Source organism: Elephas maximus, chromosome 2 (genome assembly GCF_024166365.1).
Source record: "Elephas maximus indicus isolate mEleMax1 chromosome 2, mEleMax1 primary haplotype, whole genome shotgun sequence".
In the NCBI taxonomy this organism is placed as follows: domain Eukaryota; kingdom Metazoa; phylum Chordata; class Mammalia; order Proboscidea; family Elephantidae; genus Elephas; species Elephas maximus.
In genome coordinates, this window is record NC_064820.1 from 202272969 (window position 1) to 202298948 (window position 25980).

Consider the following 25980-nt stretch of genomic DNA (forward strand, 5'->3'; position numbering starts at 1 on the left):
GAACAGATATATGCACACCCATGTTTATTACAGCACTGTTTACAACAGCAAAAACATGGAAGCAACCAAGGTGTCCATCAATGGATGAATGGTTAAATAAATTATGGTATATTCACACAATGTAATGTTACACATCGATAAAGAACACTGATGAATCTGTGAAACATTTCATAACATGGAGGAACCTGGAAGGCATTATGCTGAGTGAAATTAGTCAGATGCAAAAGGACAAATATTGTATAAGACCACTATTACAAGATCTTGAGAAATAGTATAAACTGAGAAGAACACATTCTTTTGTGGTTACGAGAGGGGGGAGGGAGGGAGGGTGGGAGAGGGTTATTTACTGATTAGATAGTAGATAAGAACTACTTTAGGTGAAGGGAAGGACAATACTCAATACAGGGAAGGTCAGCTCAACTGGACTGGACCAAAAGCAAAGAAGTTTCCTGGATAAACTGAATGTTTCAAAGGTCAGTGGAGCAAGGGAGGGGGTTTGGGGACTATGGCTTCAGGGGACTTCTAAGTCAATTGGCAAAATAAATTCTATTAAGAAAACATTCTGCATATCACTTTGAAGTGTGGTGTCTGGGGTCTTAAATGCTAACAAGCAGCCATCTAAGATGCATCAATTGGTCTCAACCCACCTGGATCAAAGGAGAATGAAGAACACCAAGGTCACTAGGTAATTATGAGCCCAAGAGACAGAAAGGGCCACATGAACTAGAGACTTACATCATCCTGAGACCAGAAGAACTAGATGGTACCTGGCCACAACCGATGACTGCCCTGACAGGGAGCACAATAGAGAACCCCAGTGGATGTAGACCTCAAAAATTCTCATAAAAAGACCAGACTTAACAGTCTGACTGAGACTGAAGAATCCCGGCGGTCACAGTTCCCAAACCTTCTGTTGGCCCAGGACAGGAACCATTCCCGAAGACAACTCATCAGACACGGAAGGGACTGGACAATGGGTGGGAGAGAGATGCTGATGAAGAGTGAGCTACTTGTATCAGGTGGACACTTGAGACTGTGTTGGCATCTCCTGTCTGGAGGGGAGATGGGAGGGTAGAGAGGGTTAGAAACTGGCAAAACGGTCACGAAAGGAGAGACTGGAAGGAGGGAGCGGGCTGACTCATTAGGGGGAAAGTAAATGGGAGTATGTAGTAAGGTGTATATAAGTTTATATGTGACAGGCTGACTCGATTTGTAAACTTTCACTTAAAGCACAATAAAAATTATTAAAAAAAATAAGGCTTTCTGATTCTTTCAGAATAAACTGAACATCTTGATGTTACTGGGGGAAAGATATCTGTAAATTTAAACCACACTGCAAATATATCTATAAGGTTATTAAAAGAAAGTTACTGGGTCATTAACGAGAGGCATATACCATAGAGAAAAGCGCTGGCAGCATATTATAAGTACATCAGATGAATGAGCACACAGTACACAGAGGCGTAATACCACTGCCTGTTAATATATCTTGAAAAGAATTTAAGAATGCACATGTAATGTAACTGATGAATTAATTCAAAAGCTGAGAGTATGAAATCTTTATGACTCAAATGGTAAAAGGACAACTATTTTTGTTTATAATCTCTCCATTTTGCTTGGGTTCATATTATTTATACATGCAGTTGAACTGAAGATTTGTTACTGTGCAAAATATATGATATTACCAGCATCTGGATCAGCTTTTAATACCATCAAATGAGATGATAAAAATGTCGTCATACCTGATTCAACAGTGGGAAGGTGACGGCAAGAAAAAGCCAATGTTAGCTGCTTATATAAACGCTACTGCCAAAAGTATTCATATGGTCATTCTACCCAAGAGCTAGATAGGCACTAACTGTTAACATGCCAGCATCTTTCAGAACAGAGCTGAAATATGCCATACAAAGTATCAGTTTCATCAAGGAAGTATTTAAATTGAACTTTTCTGAATTATCTGAGCTCCAGATTTTTTTTTTTTCCCAATCAGTGTCTGTTGCCCATCCAGAGGCAAAGCCTAATAGAGACATTTCAAATGACAGAAGTCTTTTTTTTTTTTTTGAGGGATGTGGACTGTGATAAAAACGCCCCGCCCCCCACCCCCCCCCCCCCCAAGAAAATACCCTAAATATCAATAGGAAGTTGGTTAAAGAAACTATGGTATACCTGTACTACAGAAAACCATGCAGCAGTTAAAACAAATTAGGGAGATCTAGTGTACAGAGGACCGATGCTTTCCTATATCAAAGGAAATTAATTTAGAAAAACAAGCTGTAAAACATCAATCACGTTAATGCCCATATGTATGATTCAGTTGGGAGAGGGGAGAAGGGGCAGCCAGGCTTAGCTCGGCTCCAGAGATTGGTTCCCTTTGTGTCAGGTTTGTACTCCTGATTCATTGAGAATTGGCTAGGCTATCACACTGTCACACTCTACAAAGACCAAGCCAGATGGTAGTGGGCACCAAAACTCTAACATCTTGTAGCTGCTGGTTGTGTTGAGTCACTGCACAAGCACAGAAAGTCTCCAGGGAGGAACATGGAGCAGTACACAGTGGTAAACCAAAAACTGTCGCTGTAGAGTCAATTCTAACTCATAGTGACATTACAAGACAGAGTAGAACTGTGCTATAGGATTTCCAAGGAGCGGCTGGTGGATTCGAACTACTGACCTTCTGGGTTAGCAGCCGTAGCTCGCCGTAGCTCTTAACCACTGCACCACCAGGACTCCTTACACAGAGATTAAGTAGTGCTGAAAAACCATGCTATGGGGGTGGGGGTGGAAGCGGGGTGATGGGGTGGTAGAGGGAGTACCTGTATGACTTTGCAGTGTCCACAGAGCTCATTTTTACCTACTGTACTTTGCTTCCATGGGATTCCCTGGTATTCTTCCAACAATTCTCCACTTAGACAAAATTTGACCGTTTCTATTCCTTGTAACTAAGATATGGGTGCAATGTGAGGCAATGCAATAAAGTAAGGATTTTTATGTACTATCTTTTTGGAAGGGAAAGGAGGCAAACTGATTTCCCATACAGGCCTATCATATCAAGGCCATTCCTGTAAAAAATATTTTGAACAATTTTAAAAGGTAGCTTCTAAAGTGACAGTGCCCTTTAAGGTTCTTGCTTCTTAGCCAGCCTCTTCAAATATTCTTGTCAAAAATCTTCCCAGCCATGCCACCTCTCTTTTCTTAAATCACTCTGTGAACATTACCTTTTGCCCAATGTAAACTTTTTTAACCTCACCCTCTAGGGACTTTCTCTATCAACAAATGCTTTTTGCTTAAGAGTCAGATATCTACTTCTATTCAGCCGCCTTTATCCTGCCCCCCCCCCCTTTTTTTTAGCATAGGAGTGGGATGACAGTGGAGAGCATGCGGAACAGGAACTCAAGGAACTTGAGCCAGAGATCATCTCTCTTGGGGAAAAAAATATAGCTGAACTCCACACTAAAAAGGATCTCTGAGGAGAACAGACTATGGACAAAGCTCTCCAGACCCATCCTTCTCACTCTGGTAGAGACCAGACTGTCTGTCTCTAAGGTTTAGCTGTTCCTTCTCATCGTTATTCTGAAATTTTATAAAAGTTGCAAAAAAAAATCAGTTTTCTCTGAATGAAAGTAATGACAATATTTTTCTGTTTTCCCACAGCAGACAGGAAAACAGAAGTCTCTATTTTGATTCTCCTTTACCCACCTCATTCAGACAGAAATGAAAAACAAAATTAAAAAATAACAAAAGATAAATCACTCTTTATCCTAAATTTAATTTGGAGACTATGTAAAGCACTGACAGGTATGTTGCATTTACCAAGTGCCTGGTCTTTATGTGGGCAATTCCAGACCAAATGAGGCTTCTGGTATGCATGTGTGTTTCAGGAGAGAGTCATTTTATAACTATAGTAGGGATGTAATAATACAGGTATAAATCTTTAATAATGGTTAAGCTTTAATTCTCTTGAATAAAAAATAGTAATTACAAGTAAAACTGAGGAAATATGAGTAAGATCAATAGATTGATTCAATGTCTACTTCTTGGTTGCAATACTTAGTATATTTTTATGCAAATAACACGTGCCTTCTACATGTATTTGCCAACTGCCCCCCCATGAGTTGTTTTCATAAGTGTTGCTATGTTAGTTTTTTTTACTTGTTGCTTATAAAAAAATCCTCATGGGGAAGGGACTGGTTGGCAAACAAATGTAGAAGGGATATGTTATTTACATAAATATACAGTAGTTATGTGAGATTCTGCCACTGGGGGAAAATGAGTGAAGGGTCTATGGGAGCTCTCAATATTATTTATTAAGAATGCATGTGAATCTATAATTATCTCAAAATAGAAAGTTAAAAAAATGTAAAGGACTGGTATTCCTGACAAAAATGCAAACAACCTGAATCTCATCATGAAGGAACATCAGACCAACTCAAATACAAAAGAACAGGCCTGTGCACTAAAAAACATCAGTGTCATGAAACATATTAAAAGAGACATGCCAAATGAATGCAACACACAATTAGATCTGATCCAGGCTTTTCCTCATTAAAAAAAAGAAAAGAACAAAATCCTGTTGCTGTAGAGTTGATTCCAACTCAGAGCAACCTACAAGACAGAATAGAACTGCCGCACAGTTTCCAAGGAGTGCCTGGAGGGTTTGAACTGCTGACCTTTTGGTGAGCAGCACTTAACCACTACGCCACCAAGACATTACTAAGACACATTTATGAAATTTGAAAAAGGTCTACAGATCAAATAACAGTATATCAATGATAATTTGCTGATTTTGATAATCATACTGTGGTTATATAAGAGAAGGTTCTTGTTTTTAGAAAACACACAATGAAGTATTTAAGGGTAAAGGGGCTTCATGTCTCGAACTCCCTCTCAAATGGTTAAAAAAAGATGTGTGTGTGTGTATAACAGAAAAATGAAAAAAGTGGCAAAAACTAACAACTGGAGAATCAGGGTAAAGAAATACTTTGTACTATTCTTGCAACTTTTTTGTCTAAGTCTGAAATTATAAATAAATAACAAACAAACAAAAAATTGGTTTTGAGGTTGGGATTTGAACTTGGATCTGTCCCATTAGAACGTTCTTTTCACTAGAATGAAGAAGGATGAAAATTTCAACTCTCCCACAGGGATCTGGTTATACTCTGGTTTAGGAGAGGATGGTGTTATATAAAAATCAGCTTCAAACCACTCTCTAAGCAATTCATGCCTTAGCTTCCTACATGGAAAGCCTAGGACTAGGCCTTAACACCTTGAATCTTGCTCCCAGGGTAGATATTTCATCTATACCACATCAAACAGAATACTGACCTGGGAGAACTATCATCTCCAGGCCCCCACTACAGGGCAGCACACTTTCTTTCCTGTGGCTTTATTCATTCAACCACAATTTAACAAGCACTTACTTTATGTTGGGTGGGTACTATATACTACATAATGGAATTTTAGGGTAGCTATACCTTTTTTTTTTTTTTCTACCTAGACAGGAAACCCTGGTGGTGTAGTGGTTAAGTGCTACGGCTGCTAACCAAAGGGTCAGCAGTTCGAATCCACCAGGCGCTCCTTGGAAACTTTATGGGGCAGTTCTACTCTGTCCTATAGGGTCGCTATGAGCTGGAATCGACTCAACGGCACTGGGTTTGGTTTTTGGTTTGCTACCTAGATAGAGCTCTTCTACTAGTATTTACCTCCCAAACAGTCCTCCCTCACCTCACTCTTACCCCTATATCTTAGACATGACAGAGAATTTGTTTTTAATTAACTTACTTTTTTCTGAATAAATATATAGTTCAAAATTCACATGGAAATAAAATTCACATGAAACAAGTCTGCCTCCCCCAGCCACCCAGCTCCCCTCTCCAGAGACAACCAATGTTTCCAGTTTAAAAAAGCGACTTCCTGATATTTCTCCAAATTAACAAAATTAGCTAGATCATATGATATTAAGCTATCTACCAGAATATTACAAGTCATCACTATAAACTTGATAATTTCCCCTTTTAGGCATTTAAAATATCCTTCAAATACTTTTGTACATATGTTTTCAACATATTAAAATAACATAATAAAATGAAGGCCACTAATGTTTTTTTAAATAAAAAATGTTTGTAATATGTATGATTACAACAGATGTATATGAATTATGGCTGGTAAGAATCAATCACTATAGAGTATTGGTAGCTCACCTGATTCCTGTCACGTGCATTTGTGTACCTGATCTTCTGAATGAAGTAGAAGATGAGCCATGCTGAAGAAATAATCATCAAAACAATAAAGGATATTGACACGAAGACTAGAGAGCCACGGCTGAAGTTCTTTGGCGGCATACGAGCTCCAACAGCTATTGTCATTTGTACAGAGATGTTTTTCTCCAGATAACTCAAAATATCCTTACCCCTCAATTCTGTAATCATGACAGCAATAATATCTCCAGTGCCTGTAATGTAAAATAAATATGTATTCTCAAGTGACATTTAAAATTTACAGAAACATCAAATATATAAAAATGCTTAGAAAAACAACCGCAATTTTCAACTTTTCAACTGTGCGCAGAGCTAGTGCAAGGAATACAAAGAAGTACAAGATGCAAAGTTTTATAATATCTCAGACGTAGGACATACACTTGATAATAGCGTCGCAACAGCGAAATGCCAAACAGTGGTACCTTTTATTAATGACATGTGAAACTAACTCTGGTCTATGACTAGACCTGACTGGAGTAAGATACCTTCCTAATCTGCCCCAGAACCTTCCTGGAAGACAAACACTTCCTGAGACAGGTCCAAGCATCAACACTCCAGACTACTTCCAGCTTCTACAGTAAAACCTGGAAAGTCGGAAATATTTTCCCCTAAAACCAATGATAGAAAAGTGGTAAAGACTGCACCCTATCAAAGGCGGAGAACTTGCAAGTCCTGGAAAAACAAGGCAGTCAATCCCATTGAGTTCCCGCTCTCACAGGTTTCACTGTAATAGCTGGCACAAACTATTTAAGTTCATTATAAGGATGTCCTTATATTGCCTTTCTAGTCACATTATTTTTTCTCTTACCTAGTTTTCAGAAGCAGAAATACATTAAAGGCAAGTGATCATCTCCCCCATGAATGGCATGAAATTACAAGACCTTTCCTCCTCTACAAAGGGAGTAACTTCCCACTTTCCTTTAAGGAAAAAAAAGAAGCCCTTCTACCACCAATCTAGCAACCAGTGTCCTTTCAGAGGCTACATGCAAGTTTTACCAGTTGCCTTCTTCAAGGTGCCTCAGTGGGAAACTAGGCGTCAGGGGAAGGGGAATAAACATTTTATTTGGGAAACAGAAAATTATAACCACTTATTCAAATTTGAATAAGGTTTGTACATACAAATGTAAGTCATCAAAACAAAACAAAGCAAGCAGCAAACAAAAAACCGAAAACTGGTCCCTTCAAAGGCTTCTTGAATGAATACTACGTACTAATATTTGGTTTTGTATGTTTCATTGACCATATTTAGTTAACGAGGCTATCCTTGTGTCACATACAGTCAAAAGACCACATGCAACTGAAAAGAAATTCATTAATAAAAGGTATTTTATGAAAAAATGTAACCCCATGGAACATATACCTTTGCATTACCTTATGCAAAATTGTTCCAGATACTTTACCAGAACAGCAGTTTATCAAAATGCTGATTAAAAACCCCAAAACAAAAAGAGAACTAAAAAATTAAAGCAAGCAATAAAGTTAACATCTAGTTTTCTGAAATAAGAATTCTGATCAGTAAGTTAAAGAAAACCGTATTTCCATTTAGAAACCTTAGGCTTGTGCTACTGAAATGTTGGTCAACAGGCAATGATCTGTGGTATAAGATACCAGGTATGGCTATAAAGTAACTGAGACGGATCCCACAAACTACACATGACAATCAGTCTCATTGCTTTATAATCACACCAGGTACAAACAGTTTTAGGAATCGGTTCTGAGGCTCCCTCTTGAAGGCTCAAGCTGGAAAAGGAGTAGGGAACACTGCACAGGTAGCCAAGGGAGCCAATCCATGTAATTTCACTCTTTCAAGGAACACTAAGTGAGCTGCAACTAATTTCAACTGGAAAGCTGTTTGGGAAAAGAAGTTTAATTACTTCAACCATCCATTGAACAGTACTTTTTGAGCACATACTATGATCAAGGTTCCTTAATGTTCATCTTTCAAAGAAGGTGAAAAATTACCTGCTCTGGATTAGATGAAAACGTCACCTACCCTCATGAGGGCAAAGGAGGATATAAAAGGCACTAAAGAGAGGGGCCAAACACAGGCAGTCTCATCATGCTAGTAAAAAGGGAGGAGGCTGGGAAGAGCAACAGGGAAGAAAGGAGGCTAGGCCACTGGTTGAGCAAAACGAAAAACAATTATAGCAGATCATTAGAACACCAGCAGGTTCTTTACCATTTTACGCGCCTTAGAGAATCTGAGGACCTCTCCCAGAAGACCACCACCCCCCACCTCCCCCCCAAAAAATTCTGCTGATTTCAGGAGGGGTCATGAACTTCCTCACCCCTACCCCTTGACCCTGTCTGGGTCTTAGACCCTTAAGGATGCTTGGCTTTTGATTTGTGGAATCCTAGCCCAAGTTCAGGAGGGATATCAAAGAGAAAACTAAAGCTTTAGGGTGAGACTAGGGTGAGATCAAGCAGTGACTGAGAAGAGTTAAGGATTAGCCTGTAATGATGTAACCATTCAACCAAAGATGGCAAATATTTGGAACATCCATTCCTACTCCCACTTCCTAAGTCCTTGGCAAACACTGCTAATAAATCAAGGATATGGCCTCAGAATCCCATGCATTTCAGCATGTCAGGTAGAAGCTCCTATAAATTTACCAGAGACAATTAATTAAGTAAAAACCTAGGAATTTATGATCCCTGCTTTCAACTACTTCCTTCAAAACTTTGTCCACTGTTACTCTTAATGCAAACCTATGTTTCTACTACTTGGGTTTGGCTACTTTAACAAACAATTTTATTTTTCCTCACTTTATTTTGAAATTTTCAAACTCACAGAACAATTTAAATAATACTCACATACTTTTTATTTAGATTTGCCAACTAGTTAACATTTTGTCACATTTCCCCTTTCCGTATATATTTTTACTGAACCAATTGAGAGTAGGATGTAAACATCACAACATTTCATCCTTAAATACCTCAGCATTATCCTCTTAAAACATATTCTAAATAATCACAATTCAACTATCATACTCAAGAAATTTAACTCTGACACAACATGGTTCTTTACTGTACTATCCATACCAAACATCTCCAGCTGTCCTAATACTGACTTTTACAATTTTTTGGCTTTGTTTAGTTTCGTATCTGGGATCCAATCAGGGACTACAGACATCATGATTAGTTATCACATCTCATTAGTCTCCTTTAATCTAAAATAGTTCCTCAGTTATTTTTTGTCTTTCATGACGCCGACCTTGTTGAGGAGTCCAAACAAGATGTTCTGAAAATATCTCTCAATTTCTGCTGTCTGACTGTCTCCTCATGATTAGATCCAAATTAGACATTTCTGGTAACAACAGTCCATAGAGGATGCTGTGTCCTCCTCGCTCAATCACCTCAGGAAGCACAGGCTTCATCTTTACTGGTGACGGCAAACTTGATCACTTGGTTAATCTGTCTGCCAGGTTTCTCCGGTAATCGTACTCTTTTCTCTTTAATTAATGAGTAGCCTGTGGGGTGATACTTTCAGATTGTGTGAATATTTAGTTCCCCAAGAAACTTTCCCTGAATGTTTTCAACATCCACCAGTGCTTGCCTGAATTGGTTATTACAGTGGTGTCTGCAAAATGATCTTCTACTGCTATACTTTCTCCTACATTTTGTAAATGGATTCTATAGCAGAGGCATTACTGTATTTTTCTACTTATCTTTTTTCTCATTAAAAAAAAAGAACTGCTGGGTAAGCAACTTTTTAGTAAAAGAAAGAACCTTCCGCTCTCAGCAATCCCATTTTTAATGGGAAAAAAGTATGTGGAAAAATATGGTAATCCTGCTACAATCCCAACTACAGAATCAATCTTGAGGGGCCCACAGAAGGAACCTCAGAATTAACCTCCTTTAAGCTCTGGAGTCAAAACATCTAGGCTCAAACCCCAGTGTGATACTCAACCTCGCTGAACTTCAGTCTCTTCTTTCAAAAAATGAGATGCTAGCTAGCTACTGCAGGCTTCATGACAGACACTCGGTAAGTGCTACAGTTTACTGAGTTATCCTATCTGAACTGTGATTATTTACAGAAAGTAAAGGAAGGCATTCTGGGGAGGAAACCAAAAAGTCCCTTCCACAAAACTTTGCAAGTTCTATTCCCTCTGTTAAATTCCATCCTGTTAGCTCAGAAAATGCTCAGCTATGAGATGACCATCAAAATGTGCCTCTCAACTATAAAAGGATTCAACTTCCAGCTCAGAAAATGAGTCCACCAGTTGGGAAGTGTCAGAAACACCTCCCTTCCCGCTTGTTTTCCTTCCACCCTTTCTAGGAGTGAACCTTAGGGCAAGTACAGTTCAGCTGGAAAGCTGGGCGGAGTTCATACCTTAACCCTAGAAGGGCAGATTTAGGAAGAGCAGAGTGGCTGTCTAAGGTGACCAGAAACTGGTGAGAGGTGGTTTTACTGTAAACTTAACCTGCTTTCCAAGAAAACATCCGTATACAAAATGCCATTAAGGAGATGTTTTATACCTTAACAGATGAACTTGTTTGTTGTTTATATCACCTGCCAAAGTTTTAAGGAATTTCAAAACTCTAAAAAGACAGAGAATTTTAGGGAATTTCCAATAAAAAGAGTTCAGGGGATGCTGTATTCCCACATTAAGTATCTGCTATGATACTTTTATGACTTCTAGTCGGTTACTATCTATGGCTTTAAGGGTATTCATATAGAATTCAATGTCCTACTTATATGTAAAGCTCAACACCACATACTTTAAATCAGAGATTAAAACTGCTTTAAAGCTCTAGAATAACTAATGCTGAGGGAACAGTTAGTTATAATTCAGGGATTTTCTGTAATACTCTCCTAGTCAAGTTACCCAGATGTGCCTGCTGAGCCCTGGACTAGTTGTGTCTACAATTTGTCTGATGTTTGACCTCTTTCCATTTTCATTTCCACTGGCTTAATTTAAATCTTCATCAAATGCTTATCTACAATACTTTAATTTCTTCAAACCTGGCCCTCATTTTTCTCTCTTCTGATTGCTTAAAGAACTCAAGGGCAAGACAAAGAAAAAAAAAAAAAGATTCACTACATTCTTTTCTGAAGTGAATACAATGGTACTTCTGCCAGATGTAGATGACAGGTTATAGTATCAATTACAGAATTCCTGCTTAGATATGTCAGAGTAATTTTCCCATAACAGAGATTTGTCATCTCACTCCCTCGTTAAAAATCCTTTGATGTATCCTTTCTGTCAATTAAATAAAGTTCAAACTCCTTAACCTGACATTCAAGGCATTTTGGAAGCCAAATAGGCCTAAAGGTAGTTATCTGATAGTCATGTTACAGTGAACACTCCTTGCTGACCAAATGAAATTTGTTGGTCAAAGTGACTGAAATAGTGGCTCATGCAGTCTAAGCAGAATGGAGGAGTGAAGCCAGGGGGAGAATAATTGGGAGAGAATAAAGACAGGGTCCAATGAACTGGAACAAAACCGAATTATAGAGGAGAGAAAGGGAAGAGAAAATAGTCACAGGACAGAATACTGGACTTTGAGACTCAAGAGAGGTAACAATTACGGGAGATGAGGTCCAGGGAAGTAGTGGAATGGTCTAATGACATGAGGAAGGAATTTCAGGTTAGTGTGTTCACTTTCCACACAAATTCTGAAGTTGCCCAGGATGATGGCAGAACTGTGGGCAGATAAGTAAGCCAGGAGTCAAGGCTTTTAGTGAATGTGAAGAAGGCAAACAAGTAAATGACTGTGATAAGGAGGGACAAAGGGTGTGTAGCATAAGACTTAAAGGTGAGTTTTTGTTTCTGCGGAAGTGTATTGGTTTGAAAGCAGCAGTACTGAATCAAGGAAATGCTGGCACCTGACTGTCCAGTTGGTACCCACACAAGGGTTCACCAGCTACTAATTTTGCTGAAGCACAGAAGTGCTTTTGCAGAAAGAGAGGGATAGGGGAAATTATGAAGACAAATCACCATTCAGCAGAGAGTCACAGACTCTTTTAGTTAAAAGAGCCCTTAGGGGTCATCCAGTTCAGCCTTCAACGTAATACAGAAGTCCGCTATAACAGACCTTTCTTAGGTAGCCGATTATAGGTAATTTTAAGTATTAAGAAGGTCTTCCTTTTAACTAAATATTCCTCGAATGCCCATTCATGGCTCTTGGTTCTCTCCTTCTGGAGAAGCAACACTGAAAAAATGAACTGTATTTCACTTATTTCTGGTGTAGAACACCATCAATTGTAAGATACATCATAATTTTATGTATCACTAAGAAAAGAATAATCTTGTCAATAAATTGTTAAGATGCCACTGAATCTAAGAAATGTCCCAACTTCTAACTGCACATCCTAAAATCAATGAAAATTCCTCTTCCATACAATTCTTCAGATATTCAACCACATCTTCCCTTAGACCCCATCTCAGTGTTTTCTCCATATTAATTATTTCTTGTTGTTGTTAGCTGCTGAGTAGGCCCTTAACTCACGGTGACTTCACGTACAAAGGAATGAATCACTGCCTGATCTGGGCCATCCCCATGATTGGTTGTGGATTCGACCGTTGTGGTCTACAGGTTTTCACTGTATGATTTTCAGAAGCAGACCACCAGGCTTTTCTTCCTCGCCTGCCTTAGTCTGAAGCTCTGCTGAAACTTGTTCAGCATCATAGTAACCTGTAAGCCTCTACTGACAGACAAGTGGTGGCTGTGTGTGAAGTGCACTGGCTGAGAATCAAACCTGGGTCTCCCAAATAGAAGGCAAGAGTTCTACCACCGAACTGCCACTGACTCATAACTATTCCTAGAGCCCCAAATTACTCATTTTAAAAATATTTTTGAACTATCGAACAATCTAAAACTTTCACAGAAGCTGGAAATATCATATTAAAAAACTATCTTCCCAACACTATTTTGAGTAAGTTGCCAACAGGATACCCTATCGCTCCCTAATATTTACTGTGTATCTTCCTACAAACCAAAAACATTTATAACAGAAAACCAAAATCAAACCAACCCGTTGTCACTGAGTCAATTCTGACTCAAAGCAACTCTATAGGACAGGGCAGGACTGCCCCGCAGGGTTTTAAAGGCTGTAAATCTTTACAAAAGCAGACTGCCACATCTTTCTCCCATGGGGTAGGTGGTGCGTTCGAACCGCCGACCTTTTGGCTAGCAGCCTAAGCACTTACTGCTCCATCAGGGCTCCTTTATAACAGAATATCTCCAAAACCCACTGCCATCGAAGAATACAACTACCAAAATCAGGAAATGAACACTGACACATTACTACATCTAATCTCAGATTCCATTAAGTTTTCCCAACTGTCCCAGTAATGACTTACAGCAGTCCAGGCCAGAGTCACACATCACATTTAGTCACCATTTCTCATTGGTCTCCGTCAATTAGGAACAGTTCCTTAGTCTTTCCTTGACTTTCATGACCATGACACTTTGGAAGATCACAGACCAGTTATTTCATGAGGATACCCCTCCTTGTGGATTTATCTATTTCCTCATGGCTAGATTCAGGTTGTGTACTTCCGGCAGGAATATCACAGAAGTGATTCTGTATTCTTTTCAGTGTATACTATCAGGTGGTGCATGGTTTTGATTTGTCCCTTACTGAGGATGTTCGCTTTGATCGTCTGGTTTAAGTGTTGTCCTCCTGGTATTTCCAATATGAAGCTACTCTTTTTCCTTTTGTAATTAATAAGTGTTTTGTGGGGAGGTACTGTTAGACTATGCAAATGTTCCGTCTCTCATCAAACTTTCAATTTATTCTTTTATTTATTCTATCAGTATGGACTCATGGTTCCCATTTTATTCAGTGGGTTAAAATAGTTACTATCATTACCCATTTTGATACTCAAATTCCAAATTATTCTTCATAAAGCACTGTTTACAGAGTTTTTCCATGCTGTCCCCTTTTGGACATCAGTTTTTCACTGTCCTTAATAAAATAAGTATTGAACACAATACTTCCTATATCAAGGGTAATATGAAACGAACCTCTCCCTACATCTGAATATTCACAGGGATACAGACTAAGTCTTCAGTATTTTTTAGCTGCCATGGCAAACACCAGTGTACACTGAGCTCACATTACTGAAGGTTCCCAGGAGTTCTCCACTTGAACTGTTACTTAAACCAGGTCTCCACGAACCTTTATGACTAATTTTTTGAAACCATTTGCAGGTCGACTTAATGAATACTTTCTTCTTGTTAATAACTGTATTCCAAGATCCACCTCCTTTGTTCTGTGTCATTTTCAAGTAAGATATGTACATTTATGCTTTCCTTTAAGTTTTTTTAAGTGGGTGGAGAAAGAAAGGTTAAGTACACAGTCAGGCATTCCAACCAGGGAAGATTTAAGTTGGGAGGAAAACCGTCTACATTAGCTTTCACGCCAAGCACCAAAACTCTAAAAGCCTTTGAATTTGTGACTTACATTTAAGAATTTATGAGAGCTCAGTGAAGTGAACAATTAAGTAAATGGATGGCGGAGGGGGAAGACAGGTTTATCACTGTTGGAGCGAGAGGTTACAGATAAGCAAGGGAAGGAAGCTAGAGTGATTCATGTGGTAATGGATTAGAACTGGAGACGACATTAAGAATGCATGTTTAAAGTAATATAGATATGGATGGTACACAGAGAAATACTTACAGATATGAATATATATATGGGTTAGTATACACACATTATTTCCTTGTTCTGTCAGCCAAGATGACCTAAAAGCAATGACACCCCAGTAGCAAAAAGTATGCCTAGTGCCCAGATTTTTGTTTCTAATAAAAGGAAACCAGGGTGCCTTGGAAAACTAGCTGATTTTAAAGCTGGGGCAGGAAATATACAACATGAACCAAAAGCATCTTGTAGTACCAGAAACTAAAGAAGTGCTCAAAAAACAAAAACTAACCACACACAATGATGGGATATGTAAAACGGTCCCGGAGCCAAATGAAAAAGATTCCAATGGTGAAAGCTGAAATAATTTGAGCAACAAAATAAAGCAGTAGTATATTATATCCCAAAGTAGAAAATAAATATTCATGAGTCCATGCTGATATAAATAAATAATAAACAGAGGAGAAAAGATAAACCTCCCTGCAGAAAAATTCCAAATAATTTATGTAGATACTCTACCCTCAAGGAGATGGAACATAACTCTCCACTCCGTAAGTGTGGGCTTGGCATAGTGACTTCCTTCCAAAAAGTCACTTTTTGTCATGCAAAGGGAGACGAAACATCACAAACACTAACCCAACCAGATGATCAAAGTCAGCATCAACAGTGATAAGTCATGTCTTATATGACAGTATGTACTACTGATAAGATGTGACGAGAATGGCATTTTAACTTCTGCAGTCTTCCTCCCCAAAAATCCATATCCCCAGTCAAATCATGAGAAAAATATGAAACAAATCCCAATTGAGGGATATTCTACAAAATACTTAATCAGTATTCCTCAAAACTATCAAGGTCATTGAAAACAAAGCCTGAAAAACTCTTCAAAGCAAAGAGAAGCCTAAGGAGACACGATGACTAAATGTAATGTAGAATACTGGATAGGATTCCAGAACATAAAAAAGGTCATTAGGTAAAAGCTGAGGAAATCTAAGTGCGAACTTTGGTTAATAATAATAAATCAATATCAGTTCACTAGCTGTAACAAATGTACCATAATAATGTAAGATGTTAGTAATAGATGAAACTGGGTATAGGGTGTAGGGGATTCTATGTATTCACAATTTTTCTGTAAACCTAAAACTATTCCAAAAAATAAGGTTTTTTTTTTTTTAAAGACTAATTATATAAAAGGGAATAACTCACAGAAAAAATGAAGGCTAGAAAATATAGGAACAACACCTATAAAGAGCTGAAAGAAAAATACTGTTAACCCAACTCAAGGTTCTTTATCTATGCCCTTGATGAATGCTGATGAAAAAAGACACTTTCGGATAAATGAATGAGATAATTCATCACCAAGAGATCTAAAGTTAAGAGAAATAAAGGAAAAATTAAGAACTTATAGAAAAATTCCTAAACTATCAGCATGTATTATTTACAGCAATTTTTACTTTTTAAAATCTACAGTTTAAGAGTTTCAGCTTTAGGTATTTTTTTTTATAATTATTGATTTTTTAAGTATTACAAAAACCAGCAGACTCACCCATGGTGGACAGGTTTCAGCAGAGCTTCCAGACTAAGACTGAAAAGAAGGATCTGGCAATCTATTTCTGAAAACAATGGTCAGTGAAAACCTTATGAACAGCAGCAGAATACTGTCTGATAATGGTGCCAGAAGATGAGTCCCTCAGGTTAGAAAGCACTGAAGATATGTTTGGGGAAGAGCTACCTCCTTAAGGTAGAATTGACCTTAATGACATGAATTGAGTAAAATTTTCGGGATCTTCATTTGCTGAGGTGGAATGACTCAAAATGAGAAGAAACACCTGTAAACATCCATTAATAACTGGAATGTAGAACGTATGAAGTATAAATCAAGGAAAAATGGAAGTTGTCAAAAATGAAATGGAATACTTGAAGATCTGTATCCAAGGCATTAGTGAGCTAAAACGGACTGGTACTGACCACTGTGAATCAGGCAACCATATGGTCTACTATGCCAGGAATGACAAATTGAAGAGAACAGCTTTGTGTTCACTGCCAAAAAGAACATTTCGAAATCCATCCCGAAGTACAACGCTGTCAGTGATAGGATAATACCCATATGCCTACAAGGAATATCAGTTAATATGACTATTATTCAAATTTATGCACCAACTGCTAAGGTCAAAGATGAAGAAATAGAAGATTTTTACCAAATTCTGCAGTCTAAAATTGATCAAACATGCAATCAAGATGCATTGATAATTACTGGTGATTGGAATGTGAAAGTTGGAAACAAAGAAGGGGACCAGTAGTTGGAAAACACAATGGTCTCGGTGATACAAACAATGCTGGAGACCGCATCATAGAATTTTGCAGGGCAGACGAATTACTCATTGCAAATACCTTTTTCAACAACATAAACAGCGATTATACATGTGGAAATGAAGAAGACTTGAGGCACTAACTGATGAAGATCAAAAATTACACCCTTCAGTATCGACTATACCTCAATATAAAGAAAACAAAAATTCTCACAACTGGATCATTAAGCAACATCATGATAAACAGAGAAAAGACTGAAATTGTCCAGGATTTCATTTTACTTGGATCCACAGTCATCACCCATGGAAGCAGCTGTTAAGAAATCAAGAAACACATCATGTTGGGCAAATCTGCTGCAAAAGAACTCTTTAAATTGTTGAAAAGCAAAGATGTCACCTTGAAGACTAAGGTGCACCTGATCCAAGCCATGGTATCTTCAATTGCATCATGTGCATGTGAAAGCTGGACAATGAATAAAGAAAACTGATGAAGAATTGACGCCTTTGAATTGTGGTGCTGGCGAAGAATGTTAAATATATTATAGACTGCCAAAAGAATGAACAAATCTGTCTTGGAAGAAGTAAAACAGAGAATGCTTCTTAGAAGCAAGGATGGAGAGACTGCGTCTTCCATGCTTTGGACCTGTTATCAGGAGGGATCAGTCCCTGAAGAAGGACAGCATGCATGGTAGAGTACAGGGTCAGTGAAAAAGGGAAGACCCTCAACGAGATGAAGTGACACAGTGGCTGCAACAATGGGCTTAAGCATAACTACGACTGTAAGCATGGCGTAAGACCAGGCAGTGTTTTGTTCTATAGTACACAGGGTCACTACGAATCGGAACCAACTCCACAGCACCTAACAACAACGACAACAGACACATGGACCTCGTCAGACGGAATACACAGAATCAAATCAACCACATCTGTGGAAAAAGAAAACGGCAAAGCTCAGTATCATTCATCAGAACAACACCAGGGACCAAATGTGGAACAGGCCATCAATTACTCATTAGAATAAGTCCATGAGAGCCAAAGTACGACCCTGAATATATCCCATCTGAATTCAGAGACCATCTCAAGAACAAATATGACACAATGAATACTAATGACTGAAAACCAGATGAGTTTTGTGGGATGACATCAAGTACATCATACCTAAAGAAAGCAAAAGGTTATTAAAAAGACAGAAAAGAGAGGAAGGTGGGGCCAAGACGGTGGAGTAGCCAGACGCTTCTGGTAATCTCTCTTACGACAAAGAACTGAAAAAACAAGTGAAACAATTAGATATATGACAAGCCAGGAGCTCTGAACATGAAAGGCAAAGTTAAGAAATCTGACCGAGCAGCAGAAACAGTTCAGAAGCGGCAAGGAGTAGCTGGACCTGACTCAGTGGGAACCACTGACCCTCAGGCACAATGCCCTGGAATGACCATGGCGGTGCTGGTGGCAGCATTCAGGACAGGGTTTCCTCTGGGAGTGATGGTGAGCTGCACAGTCTACTCACACCTCCTGAACCAGAGAACGGTGCTCTGGGCAAAAGCTAAGTACTTGCATTTATTTTACATCATCCCCAACCCCCAAGCTGGCTTCAGTTGACTGTTGATTTCCCTGGGCCTGAGACACGTCCTGCCGCTCAACCTGAGCCATTCTCCTGGTCTTGGAGAAGGAATAAATTAACAATTGGGGGAAAAGATCATCTGCCAGCTCCACCGAGCTGGGAAGCTCAGGACAGACGTGGCTCCTGTCCAGGCACAAACGGTCCATGGACCTTGAATACCTTTCACCCCTGTCTGGACCCGTGTGGGCCCATTTCAGGACATTAGGCCCTTGTTACTGCAACAGTGCATGTGAATGAGATCTGACTTCAACTGTTTCAGCTGTGCGGTGGAGAGCTGGGTTTTTGATGTTTGACACCACTTTGTCTATTAAACAGGGTCCTCACCTGCCCACATCAGGGGCCTGAGGACTGGTGGCTCCACCCATGTCACCTACCCACCTGTGACAGGAGTCCAATGATAAGTGGTGCCTCCCAGTCCTTACAACCAAAAGCACTGGGTACCCACAGTACACCTACAGAACCCACCCACCTGTGTGCCCTAAGGAACAGGGGCATGCTGTCCTCACAGACACATGGGGGACAGTTGTCAGCCCTCTGCCTTGTTCAGAGTGCAAGCCCCTGCTGCAACCAGGTATCTGTGCTGACATAATCACCCTTGCCCCTCTAAGACTGTAGGACAGGGCCTGTAACACACATTTGATGACCAACTACCTAAACAACTGAGCTAAATCCATAAAGGTGAATGGACTCCTAGGCTTATATACCTGGTGTCATGGATTGAGTTATGTCCCCCCAAAAATGCATGTATCAACTTGGTTAGGCCGTGATTCCCAGTATTGTATGGTTGTCCTCCATTTTGTGATTGTAATTTTATGTTGAGAGGATTAGGGTGGGGCTGTAACACCACCCTCACTCGGGTCACCTCCCTGATCCAAGGGAAGGGAGTTTCCCTGGGGTGTGGCCTGCACCACCTTTTATCTCTCAGGAGATAAAAGGAAAGGGAAGCAAGCAGAGAGTTGGGTACCTCATACCACCAAGAAAGCAGCACCAGGAGCTGACAGAGAGAGAAAGCCTTCCCCTGGAGCCGACGCCCTGAATTTGGATTTGTAACCTACTAGAAAGTAAGAAAATAAATTTCTCTTTGTTAAACACATCCACTTGTGGTATTTCTGTTATTGAGACAGATAGGGTTAACAGTGCTGGCGGAACAAAAGAACGGTTAAAAGATTACCATCTATAAGTTGGGTAAACAGGAACCACATTCTGTCAACATGAGATAGGATTGGAACAACTGGTGAATTACTATCCCTTCTTAGTGTTTTTCTATTCCCTTCCCCCTTTAAAGGCTCGCACATGCACAGAACAATGTGTGACCACTGTTAAACTTCCTTAACCCTCCAAAGATGGTGATGTAGTGCCAAGGATCAGCACACTTGCACTATAGCCCATAAGTGATGCCCAGGGCTGCCGAGAGGACTGCATTTTGAATATCAGCAGGTTCCATCTTGGATTCCAGATGCGGGCGCAACCTAATTAACATGCACCACCATTCTGAGAAGTATCCGCCCCTCAAAAGAAGCCCACTAAATATTCATTACTCTATTGTCTCCACCAAGCCCATCTAAGCCCTAGCCTTGTCTCCCTTTTTGAGTCAGTCTTTCGGAGAGATTAGATCCCCACTGACTCCTTTTGCTTGACTCAAGCAAAATAAAGCTTGCTGAAGATACAGTTTGTCTTTCGTGTGTATTCTTACTTGGGAAAAGACAAGGGCCATTTGTGTCAGATTGGCGATTGGTAACACTATGGCATCACTGATGACTAAGGCACCTGGTAACAGCTCTAGCCATCCAGTGATGGGATGCTAGAGCTTCAAAGGCAAAAATAATCAAGCTGGCTCACTCAAGCAGCCTATTTGGGCATATCAAAACAAAACAAAGCAAGAAGCTAGGATATGGTAAGCAAACATAAATTAATACAATAACCTGTAGATGGTTCAGAGACAACAATCAATATCAAATCACATAAAGAAGCAGGCCATGATCGCTTCAACGAGCTCTCAAAACAAAGAATCAGGGAATCTTCCAGATGAAGATGTTCTCCTAGAATTACCACATGCAGAATACAAAAGATTAACATACAGAGCTCATCAAGAGATCAGGAAAAACAAAGAACGAGCCAAGGAACACAAAGAGAAAGCAGCTGAAGAAAATAAAAAGGTTATTCAAGAACATAATGAAAATCCGAATAGGCTGCAAGAACCTATAGAGAGGAAGCAATCAGAAATTCAGAAGATTAACAATAAAATTATAGAACTAGACAACTCAATAAAGAGGAGCAGAATTGAAGAAATGAAAGGCAGAATTAGTGACGCTGAAGATAAAACACTTGGCACCAATATATTTGAATAAAAATCAGATAAAAGAATTTAAAAAAATGAAGAAATTCTAAGAATCATGTGGGACTCTATCAAAAGAAATAACCTACGAGTGGCTGGAGTAGCATAGCAGGGAGAGAAAACAGAAAACACAGACAGAATTGTTGAAAATTTGTTGGCAGAAAACTTCTCTGATATCATGAAAGATGAGAAGATATCTAAGATGCTCAATGAACCCCACATAAGGTAGATCTCAAAAGAAAGTCACAAGACATATTAGAATCAAACTTGTCAAAACCAAAGATAAAGAGAGAATTTTAACAGTGGCCAGGGATAAACAACAAGTCACCTACAAAAGAGAGTCAATAAGAATAAGCTCGGGCTACTCTAGCAGAAACCATGCAGGCACAAAGGCAATGAGATGACTTATTTAACGTGCTGAAGGAAAAAAATTGCCAGCGAAGAACCATATACCTAGGAAAACAGTCTCTCAAATATGAAGGCAAAATTAGGATATTTCCAGATAAACAGAAGTTTAGGGAATTTGTGAAAATCAAACCAAAACTACAAGAAATATTAAAGGGAGTTCTCTGATTAGAAAATCAATAATATCAGATATCAACCCAAGACTAGAACACAGGACAGAGCAACCAGATGTCAGCCAACATAAGGAACTAACAAAAATAAATCAGGATAAAAAAATACTCAAAACTGGGAAAAAGGGATGTCATTATGTAAAAGAAGACAACATAAAAACAATGAAAAGGGACTAAAAAAAGGTAGTCATAGATCTTTGATATGTACAGGAAGTCAAGGTGATATAAAGAAATAAAAGTTAGGTTTAAACTTAGAAAACTAGGGATAAATATTAAGATAACCACAAAAGAGACTAACAATCCTGCACATCAAAATAAAATTCAAGAACAAGATAAAGACTCAACAAAAACAAAATTAGCAACAACAAATAAGAGGGAAAGACAATACATAAAGGTGAACTACTCAGCACAAAAAATTAGGTGGGAAAAAGAAACTGTCAACAACACACAAAAAAAACACATCAAAACGACAGCACTAAACTCACACCTATCCGTAATCACACGGAATGTAAATGCACTAAATGCATCAATAAAGAGACAAGAGAGGTGCAGAATGGATAAAAAAACATGATTCGTTTATATGCTGCCTGCAAGAGACACACCTTAGACTTAAAGAGACAAACAAACTAAAACTCAAAGGATGGAAAAAAATGTATCAAGCAAACAACAATCAAAAAAGAGCAGGAGTGGCAACATTAATTTCTGACAAAAAAGAATTTAAAGTTAAATCTACCACAAAGGATAAGGAAGGACATTATATAATGATTAAAAGGACAGCATACCAGGAGGATGTAACCCATATTAAATATTTACGTACCCAATGACAGGGCTTCAAGATACATAAGACAAACTCTAGCAGCATTACAGAGTGAGATGCACAGCTCCACAATAATTGTAGGAGACCTCAACACGCCACTTTCGGTGAAGGAATGAACATCCAGAAAGAAGCTCAATAAAGACACAGAAGACCTAAATGCCATAATCAACCAGAACACTCCAACCACCAGCAGCCAAGTATACCTTCTTTTCCAGCACACATGGCACATTCTCTAGAATAGTCCACATATTAGGTCATAAAGCAAGCCTCAACAGAATCCGAAACATTGAAATATTGCAAAGCATCTCCTCTGACCATAAAGCCATAAAAACAGAAATCAATAACAGAAAAAGCAGGGAAAAGAAATCAAACACTTGGAAACTGAACAACATCTTGCTCAAAAATAACCGGGTTGAGGCGGAACCAAGATGGCTCACTAGGTAGAAGCTTCCGCTTATCCCTCCTACAACAGAGACTCAAAAAAAAACAAGTGAATCAATTACATACAGGACAATCTACGAACCCTGACCATAAAACACAGAACTAAGGAGCTGACTTGAGTGACAGGGGAGCAAAAAGCCACAAGCTGAAGCAGCGACCGCTTGCGGAGCCAGTGTGCCACACCGCAGCCTTGACCCCTCGTGGTTTCCTGGTGCCAGAGTGGTGGGGCTGATTGTGGCTTACTGAGATGGGGCAAGCATGGATGCAGGCCTAACCCTCGGGACCAACCTCGGAGGGGACCCAGCCAGCACACACAGGCTGCACATCAATGCGGCTGACAGGCAAACAGAAAACCACAGGGAAGCAGTGACTGGTTTTGAAGCCTGGAGCACAGCATCCCAGATAGGAAACCTTGGCGCTGGGCTTTGGACTAAGCATGGAGGAGCTGACTGCGGCTTTCTGAGATGGCGCAAGCACAGGACGCAGCCCTAACCCTCAGGGGCAGTCTCAGCGGCAATCCAGCCAGTGCACACAAGCTATGCGCCCCTCTGGAATCTCAGAAAAAAAACAGTCCTCACCAAATAAAATAAGTAACTTTGTCTATCTTGCTGCGCTGATCTCTACTATCTATCTGATCCCTCGCCTCCCTGCCCCAGCTGGCTTCATTAACATTGGAATCCCCTGGGCCAGAGAGTGAAGTGCACTGCTGGCTTTTTTTTTTCTTTCTTTTCTAACCCATTCTCCTGGCCTGAGAAAAGCAGCATTGAACAATCAAAGGAAAAATCCTCCCCTGACTTCCCCAAACTGGAATAACAATACAGAATCAGCTCCATTCAGGCCTAAGAGACCCACAGTCTTTGGCTTTCATCCCTACAGGTAACCAGGTGGCTATTATTACGCAAAGGCAATTCTGAGAGAGATATGACTTAACTGTTTTAGCTGAGCAGTGGAAAGGCAAGTTTTGGGGGTCAGATATCTGCCTATTAAACAGAGTCCTCATTGATCCACACCAGGGAACTGAGGGCTGAGGCTCCACCCACACCACCCAGCCACCTGTTAAAGGGGTCTGAGGATAGTGACGCCTACCAATGAGTAGAGGTACAAGCATTAGGTGCCTAAGGTACAGGTGTAGAGCCCACCCACCAGAGCACTCTAGAGAATAGAGCCACTCTTACCTCGCTGACACTTGGGGGAAGGCTGTCAGCATCCTGCCCTCCTCAGAGTGTGACTCCCTGCCGCTACTAGGAACTTGCACATACAACCATCACCACTACTCCTCTAAGTTCATAGGTGAGAGCCTCCACCACACACTAGGTGACCCGCTATCAGGATACCTGAGCTGATTCTATTCAAGAATAGTGAATGGACTCATAGGCTTATATACCTGGTAACAGCTCAGACAAGCTGGTAACAGGACATAAGTGAATCAAAAGCTACAGCAATCAAGATAGCGCAATCTAGTAGCCCATCTGGGTGTACCGTACCAAAACAAAACAAGAAAGTAAGACTCAGTGAGCAAAAATAAAACATTACAATATCTTATAGATGGCTAAGAGACAGCAGTTGATATCAAATCACATAAAGAAGCAGACCATGATTGCTTCTAAAAACCCCCAAATCAGAGAATCAAAATCATTTCCAGATGTAGATACATTCCTGGAATTGCCAAATGTAGAATATAAAAAACTAATATACAGAATGCTTCAAGACATCAGGGACGACCTCAGAAAAGAAATAAGGCAATCTACAGAAAAAGCCAAAGAACACACGGATAAAGCAGTTGAAGAAATCAAAAAAGATTACTCAAGAACATAGTGAAAAAATTAATAAGCTGCAAGAATCCATAGAGAGACAGCATTCAGAAATCCAAAAGATTAACAATAAAATTACAGAATTAGACAACTCGATAGGAACTCTGAGGAGCAGAATCAAGGAATTAGAATGCAGAGTGGTGAAGCGGGAGGATAAGGCAACTGACACCGATAAAGCTGAAGAAAAATCAGATAAAAGAATTAAAAAAAATGAAGAAACCCTAAGAATCATGTGGGAATCTATGAGGAAGAATAACTTGCGCATGATTGGAGTTCTAGAACAGGGAGGGGTAACAGAAAATACAGAGAGAATTGTTCAAGATCTGTTGGCAGAAAACTTCCCTGGCATCGTGAAAGATGAAAAGATATCTATCCAAGATACTCATCGTACCCCATACAAGAATAGACCCCAAAAGAAAATCACCAAGACATATTACCATCAAACTTGCCAAAACCAAAGATAAAGAGAAAATTTTAAAGGCAGCCAGGGATAAACTAAAAGTCACCTACAAAGGAGAATCAATAAGTTCAGACAACTCAGCAGAAACCATGCAGACAAGAAGGCAATGGGATGACATATACAGAGCACTGAAAGAGAAAAACTGCCAGCCAAGTATCATATATCCAGCAAAACTGTCTCTCAAATATGAAGGTGAAATTAGGACATTTACAGATAAACACAAGCTTAGAGAATTTGCAAAAACCAAACCAAAACAGCAAGAATTACTAAAGGAAATTCTTTGGTCAGAAAATCAATAATATCAGATATCAACACAACACAAGGTCACAGAACAAAACATCCTGATATCAACTCAGATAGGGAAATCATAAAAACAAAATAAGATTAATTAAAAAAATTTTTTGCTCAAAACAGGGAATCATGGATGTCATTATGTAAAAGATTACAATAGTCAAAAAAGAGAGACTAAAAACAGGAGGCACAGATCTTACATATGGAGAGGAAACCAAGGCGATATAGGATGATACGAGTTAGGTTTTTACTTAGTCAAATGGGGTAAATATTAAGGTAACCAAAAAGAGGTCTAACAATTCCATACTTCACAATAAAAACCAAGATAAACATAATGACTCAGCAAAAACAAATTCAACGGCGGAGGTGGACTCAAGATGGCAGAATAGACAGACACTTCCGGCGAGCCCTCTTTACAACAAAGACCCCAAAAAACAAGTGAAACGAGTATATTTGTGATAAGCTGGGAGCCCTGA

General features: G+C 39.4%; 1 protein-coding gene across 2 annotated transcripts in view; it reads right to left on the reverse strand.

The window, feature by feature from the left end:
• The window catches only part of RNF130 (ring finger protein 130), a 188720-nt gene that overhangs the window by 88744 nt on the left and 73996 nt on the right, over window positions 1–25980 (reverse strand). For both annotated transcript variants that reach the window (XM_049874556.1, XM_049874555.1), the window contains exon 3: window positions 6198–6448. In XM_049874556.1, coding sequence (XP_049730513.1) covers window positions 6198–6448 — 251 coding nt within the window. The remainder of the gene's footprint in view (window positions 1–6197; window positions 6449–25980) is intronic.